The sequence below is a fragment of the Myotis davidii genome, unplaced genomic scaffold (assembly GCF_000327345.1).
Source record: "Myotis davidii unplaced genomic scaffold, ASM32734v1 scaffold618, whole genome shotgun sequence".
Classification (NCBI taxonomy): domain Eukaryota; kingdom Metazoa; phylum Chordata; class Mammalia; order Chiroptera; family Vespertilionidae; genus Myotis; species Myotis davidii.
In genome coordinates this window covers 697,175-704,723 of record NW_006289199.1, presented here as the reverse complement: position 1 = coordinate 704,723, position 7,549 = coordinate 697,175, and the positions used below count along the sequence as shown (strand labels likewise).

The 7,549-nt window shown below is 43.4% G+C and overlaps 1 protein-coding gene across 1 annotated transcript; it reads right to left on the bottom strand.

Annotated features, from left to right (window-relative positions):
• Positions 1-3,097: 3,097 nt before the first annotated feature.
• On the bottom strand, positions 3,098-5,516 carry ZNF22 (zinc finger protein 22). The gene has a single exon (XM_006761420.2). It carries the CDS (start codon positions 5,432-5,434, stop codon positions 4,763-4,765), a length of 672 nt encoding a protein of 223 aa, XP_006761483.1. The 5' UTR covers positions 5,435-5,516; the 3' UTR covers positions 3,098-4,762.
• Positions 5,517-7,549: the final 2,033 nt, after the last annotated feature.

Here is a 7,549-nt window from a genome sequence, read left to right as displayed (position 1 = left end):
CATGCCCCCCCCCTTGTCTGTGTCCATTGCTTATATGCTTGCATACAAGTCCTTTGGTTGATCTCTCCCCCTTACCTCCACCGTCCCCTGCCTTCCCTCTGAGGTTTGATGGTCTGATCGATGCTTCTCTGTCTCTGGATCTGTTTTTCTTCACCGAAGGCATCCTAGGTCACTTGTGCGCCCAGGCAGTACTCAGGTAGCAGCAGTCTAGGCCGCCAGCATCCATCTCTCCCTGCCAAGTCGGCTCGGTGGTACTCACTCGGTTTCCGCCGGGTTCTGCACCTGGACGCGGCGGGCAGGAGCTAAACCTTAACTGGCACTTCCACGTGGACTCATTTCACACGTGACATGGGTGGACTTACACGAGGCCGTTCCCTTTCACAAAAACTCCTCGCTTATGTAAAAACTCCCGGCATGCAGTCGATGGCCAGTAAACTCAAATGCACTCCCACCCATCTCCCCATTTCCCGGCGTGGGGCCCCCTGGGGTTCCGCGTGCAATGCGGCTCAGGCCCGACTCCCCCGCCCCGCAGGAGCCGCTCCGCAGCCTAGCACTCCCGAGCGCGGAGCCCAGAGAGCCCCACAGCGGCTTCTCAGCCTCCTCCGAGCCTCCTCAAGGGCCGTGCGCCCCTGTGCGCCCTGTTCCTGGGCCATGTTCCCAGAGGGTGGAGCGAACCTGCATGGGCATGGACTGAGCGGACAACGCCAGGTAGAGAGAAATCTTTCAAGGAGTTGGCTGTAGAGGAGAGCAAACTAAGAGGGAAGCAGATGATGCTTGCACCTTCACAGACATTTTTCTGAGTCCCATCTGACTGTAGAGGGTGGCCTCAACTTCCCCACATTTTGAGGATGGTGTTTTCAAAGGAAGATACAGGCTGAATGCACATAAGACAGGCATGTCCCCATTATATCCCCTTTGCTGCCACCTGGTGACAGTTCTAAGGAACGTAAAGAAGTGTGAGAAGCCCAGGTCCGGAACAAGACTTGCATGAGTGTCCTTTGTCCATGCAGTGCCCTCGTCAAGCTGGGGTGCTTCCAGCTGAGCCAGAGAAACACCCCAGATATTTACTTCTCCAACAACATGAAATTACTTTGTCTCCCTAACATGGGGAATACATATAACGGCCATGTACTTCTATTTAGAAGAGGTACTCCTACTACCTGTCAAAAATTCATATAGGTGTTTATTTATTTACTTATTTATATTGGTTTTAGAGAGGAAGGGAAAGATTAATGTGAGAGAAATAGCGATCTGTTGCGTCCCACACACAACCCTGATGGGGATCAAACCCACAACCTGGGTATGTGCCCTGATCAGGAATAAAACCTGCCAGCTTTGGTGTATGGAACAACACTCCAATCAACTGAGCCACACTGGCCAGGGCCGTACAGGTTCTTAAATTTCCCTTAGGAACTTATTAGATGGTTCTGGGGAAAAATAGAACTCACCTTTAAATTTATGGAAAGTATTATTTTTGCCGGTAATTTCAGATTTGGTTCAATAGCTTCTCTGCCTCTCACGATCTAAGTCAAACAGTAAATTCTAAACAATGTCCCAGACTCTCCGCTAAGCTCTCTACCTGCATTATTTCATACTAGAGGCCCGGTGCACGAATTCGTGCAGGGATGGGGTCCCTCAAGGTGGCCTGTGGGAATCAGGCTCCAGCTCGTACCCCCGGCCTCACAGCCCTGCAGCTCTGCCTGGCACCCTGCCTTGGCCTGGCACCGCCCCCTCACCTGTTCCACCATCCTGCCTGCAGGGCAATAGGTCGGGTCTGGTCTCCCCCCGCCACCCCCCCAGCTCCCTCAGCACCTGGGAGCCAGGCGGTGGCCCCACTCCCTGCATCTGCCACTGGTCACCATCTGCCAGCGATCAGGCCCCCACTCGCACCAGCCTTGGCCTGGAGCCGTCCACTAACTTGCTCCACCATCCCATCGCGGTCGGTCCCGCTCTCATCAGGGCCCATCGGGGCTACCAGCACCATGTCACCTGCCATGTTCCCCGCTGCCCCCTGGTGGTCAGCGCACATCATAGTGAGCAATCAAACTCCCAGTCGAACTCTTGAGGGGACAATTTGCATATTAGGCTTTTATTATATAGGATAACTCCCCCTACAACTCAATCACAAGTATCTTATCGAACTTAAGAACAAAATTCAAATTGACCAGTTGCTAAGTGACCAAGATGCAAACCCAAGTATGTTGCCCTAGGGCCCAAAGTCTTCACATTAAATCCTGCCTATCCTTGTCAAAGATTAGTATTATGTATGCATCTTAGACACCCTCTCACGTAGCACACACTGCCCCCAGTAAATGGGTTATAGCAGTGGTCCTCCAGGGGGGTCCTGGACCAGCATATCACCATCACCTGAGAGCTGGTTAGAAATAGAAATTTGGCTACAGCCCAGACCTACTGGAAAGCAATTCTGGGAGTGGGCCGAGAAATCAGTGTTTTAACAAGGCTTCCAGGTGATTCTGATGCACCTGAAATTGAGAATCACCGGGTCTGTCACAGTACCGTGTGCTTTACTCATTCACATTCCAATTCCTCTTCTTGACTACCCGCTTACGCTTAGTTCCTTCAAGCTAAGGCTGTCATGTCCATTTTATTTCTACTGCCCTTATTAGATTGAATAAATTAATAAAGAATGTGGAAGCCAAAGGTTTTAAACATCTTATTCATTGGTGTAGGGCAGAAGAAATTTCAACAGTATTAAAAAACAAACTTGGAGCTCCCCTTTCCCTAAATAAAAAATCCAGAGATTGTATAAGGAGCCAGAGGAATAAAAAGATTCAGCTTGATAAACCTGAGTTATTGTGGAAATTCAGCAGAACACTGAGGGCAGTGTATTTTCATACAGGAGTGTAGTCAGAGGCAGTGCTTAGACTCATGTCCACTTAGTCCATTTCTAGTAGTGGAACATTTCCATCCACACATCAATGTAAAGCAGTTGTCATTTCTTCTCTAAGGGGCTCCTAAAAGGAGGAAAAGGCCGCAGTGACACATGTTGGTTACCACAGGCTACCAAATGTGCTGACCTATTTGCTCCCGGTATTAGGGCTCTAAGAAGAAACGCAAACCACAAACTGAGAATATATCACACTCTGGAGTATCTGCTTTATTTTTATAGAGAACAGAGTTTATTCAGGATAAAAATGTAAACTATGAAATCTAACAATTTACAAAGGTCTTTCTGTTGCAGGATCATATGGTTGCTGTCAAAACTGCAAATCTCATCACATTTAAGAAAGTGGTGTTGGTCCAGCCAGAAGTTACTCCAGACACAGAGCTGCTACACGCTAATGGTAGATCCTCAACATGGCCCTGCTTCCAAGTGACTTGGCCGATTAACAGGACACCTGCTAAGCGAAGATCAAGTCTTTTGTGAAAGATGACTGCAATCCCGCATAGTCACACAACACTCTGGGATATCCCGTGGATGAAACTATTGCCAGCAAGGCCATCTTCTAAGACCCTACACTAAGTACAAGGCCAGGAGGAAGACAAAGTTCAAGTTTGAGGAAATAAAAAACAGGCAAAACGAGAGATTCTTAGAAAGCTGTGCTTTTAGATGTTGCTTAAATCCTTAAAATAGTTTCCTGGGAGAAAAATAAACCAAAGGTGGTAGTATGCAAAATATTCCTTTTTTATGATAATTGTCATTAATAACACTAGAAACTGACATGATTATAAAAGATACCAAAAAAATCAGAATGTTAACATTTAATAGAATTAAAATCTGAGCTGAAGGCTGAACAGAATGTTGGACACAGCACTGCTCTGATGGTAGCTGAGATGTTTGCTAGACTGTAAATAATTAATTTCACTCAGAAAAATTTAACTTAGATTTCAAAATCTACACATTGAACTACACTTGGATTAAGTAACTTTTGCTTTATGTAATTTGCTATTACTTAGTTTTCCAAAGGAAAGGCAGGAAGGTGTGTACACTGTAGATTTTTATTAGCAAGTTGAGATTGTTTTGGTTAAATATGGTTTATTTATTCATGTAGGTCTAAAATGCTATCTCAGTTTGTCACAGCACAAGAGAACATCAAAACTTCTGGAAAACAACTGACATAGTGTAACACCATCACAAAAAACTTGTGGCTTAATTCAGTTTTCATTTTTACTTTTAGAGTATCTTTTAATAAGAATTTGGTGAAAAACAGGAAAATTCTACTGATTTAACAGCTGTTCATAAGAAGGAAAGAAATAAAAGAAAGTTAATAGAAAGTGATGGGCCTTAAGAATCAGTGAAAAATCAATACATTTTAATATAGTGAATCTTGAGTCATACTTACAAATCGATGATTAATATACTACAAAACTTTACAAACATAAAACTTCATGTTACAGAAGTCCAAAACCAATGGAATTCACTTCATTTCCTTTTTAATTATTCCTTCAACAGACAGTCTTAAAACCAAAGTTAATGAAATTCCTACATTTTTATACATGTCATTAAAACATGATTGTTCTTGTCAAAATTACGCAGGGAACACTTTCAACTAAGGTCAAGAATTTTATATTCTTGAAAACAATGTTTTTAGTTCTCTGTACTCCAGGTTACAGAAATGAGAACAGTGGGACCCAGGTAATTTCTTTCCACCCGCCCATATCATTAAACCCTGTGTTTCAATGTCTCCATGCTAGGGACGGACACACAGTGTTTAAGGGCTCTATTACAAAGTATCTCCAGTTCTGAGATAGCTTTCCCTTTTCCGTTTGTTTTCAGACAGGGCTGAAATAGTGCCCTTACTTAGCGGAGGCGAGCCACCGACTTCCTTTTTGTGCCAGTTTTCCAAGCTACTAAGTGAGTTTTTGCCCTAATGTTTTTGCCTGGAGTTTTGCGCGGCTTCTCTTTGTGCACCTTCATGTGCTGCCTGAGGTGAGAGCTCTGGCTGAAGCATTTGCCACATTCACTGCACTGGTAGGGCTTCTCCCCCGTGTGGGTTCTCTGATGCTGAATAAGGTGGGAGCTCTGGCTGAAACATCGGCCGCACTGATCGCACTGATAGGGTTTTTCTCCGGTGTGAATTCTCTGGTGCTGAATGAGATTTGAGCTCTGTTTAAACCTTTCTCCACACTCATCACATTTGTAGGGCTTTTCCCCAGTATGGATCCGTCGATGCTGTATGAGATTAGAACTCTGGAAGAAACTTTTCCCACAATCAGCACATTTATGGGATTTCTTTCCAGTATGGATCTTCTGGTGTTGAAAAAGGGTCGAGCTCTGACTGAAACTTTTTTCACATTCTGTACATTTATAGGGCTTCTCATCCAAGTTTCTCCTCCGTCTACTCAAGCTTGAGTCAAACCGAACAGTCATTCCCCGTTTCTGCCGCTGCCAGCCTCTCTTGCGCTGGTTCTCAGAGGTCTTTCCTTGGCTTGCGCTCCGAGAAATACCCCCCTTCAGTTTTCCTAACTGCATTGTGAGAGCCAAATGTATTCTTAACAGAGTCCACTTGCTTCTGCTGAGCTAACGTTTCTCTTCCTAGAGCTACAGAGCTCAGAATTTTCTGGGTGTAGAAGAAAAAACAAAAATAAATTACAGATGATTTGTTAATTATTCAATTTGATACCTCTTTAGGTCCATCAAAATTGCTTCCATTTTTAAATTTAAAAAGTATTCAATACATATGAAAACAAAAACAATTCTGGGGAAAAATACTTGCAAGGTAATTTTAATAATTCCAGAGTTTAAACTTAGTATTAGCAAATAAGTATCATTATGTTTTAATATTTACTCCCATGTTAAATGTCTCACTGGTGGCTATCTAATTAAGGAGTCCAAATTAAAGAAAGAAATGACAAATCATGCTTTCATTAACTACAGAATGCCTCAAAAATGTATACACACTTTAACAGCTAATAGCTCAATTTTGAAAATGAAATGTATTTTAATAAACACTGCCTTTATATTTATTCAAAGTATGTGTGTACATTTTTTGGGACACCTATATTTGTCCTTATTCATTTAGCCATTCTACTTTCATAGCTATAGATAACAACTTTGCTCTAGCTTTTAGCGTAAACTGTTTTGAAAGTAGGAACTACTCTATAAGGAGTAGTAAGTTTCTGTGAGTTAACAAATGCTGGATGAGAAAAATGTCAATAAAGAGATGCTTTTTTTTCTAGATTTGAATGATCAAAGAGGACAATTCTTTGAAAACTTGAGGATTGTGTTTTGAAAGAGAAAGATTTTTAAAGAACTTTTACAGGATAGTGAAAGAAACAGTAGAAAAAAGGGTGCAGAGAAGTAAGTTTACATATAAAAATAGGATTGGAATTTAAAAAATACCCAAATGCCAAATAAACTCAAAATTTCAAATAAATCAATTTATTTACATATAAAGTTATGTAAACTCCAAGTAGGCGGAAATGTACAAGAAGCTAGGCTGCAAAAATATTAAAATTATTGGAACTATTTTCCACATCAGATGTCTGGAAGTAGACTTTGAAAAATTAGGCTGGGTCCTTGCAAACGGGCTTCTAAAGCAAATAATGAAAACACAAATGACATCAGTGTTCCGCCGTCCCTTCATCTTATTGTATAACTGAGAGTTCAGGCTTGATAGCGCTGGGGAATTTATCTGGATATTTAACAATAATATCTGCTGCAAATATGGTAAGTATCAGAGAGAGCAAACTGCATTCAAAACAAAATCACAGCGATATGGCTACTCATTCTTTAACTGTAGTAAATATTTATAGTATAGGACATCTATTACAAGGAGACATTTGTTAGGTCCATGGTACTGGAGTTCAAAAAACAGCTATAACAGTAATTATACATTGAAAAAACACACCTTTACTTGTTAATACCATAGAAGTAAGATCTGGCAGGAAACTCAGAGCCCACCTAATGCACCTCCGACACTGTAGGTGAGGAAATGATACTCCAGGTGCCTGCAGGCCAGACACGGGTAGTGTATTCAGCTCTCATGGCAGCTCCAGGCGGCCGCTCCGCCGGCACAACAGGTGTGCGTGAGGCCAGCTCTCGGCCTTGGCAGGTGGGCATCGCTGCAGCGGGCGCTGCCCTCAGGCTCCCCGCGCCACGCCCGCTGCTCTGGGAACCGCTAACAGGACTGCCCCCGTTCTCATGCCTGGACCGGGAGGACATCGCAGCAGCCAGGCCACCAGCGGTTAGCCTCTGTGGTTCTCAACCTTCCTAATGCCGCGACCCTTTCATACAGTTCCTCATGTTGCGGTGACCCCCAACCATAAAATTATTTTCGTTGCTACTTCGTAACTGTAATGTTGCTACTGTTATGGATCGTCATGTAAATATCTGATATGCAGGATGTATTTTCATTGTTACAAATTGAATATAATTAAAGCATAGTGATTAATCACAAAAACAATATGTGATTATATATGTGTTTTCCGATGGTCTTACACGGCTCCTGTGAAAGGGTCATTCGACCCCCAAAGGGGTCGCGACCCACAGGTTGAGAACCGCTGGGTCAGAGGCGGAGAATCCATGTCGGGGCTCCTCTGAGCAGCGCGGTGCTACGCGGACATCAGTCCCCAACACGCGGGGCGA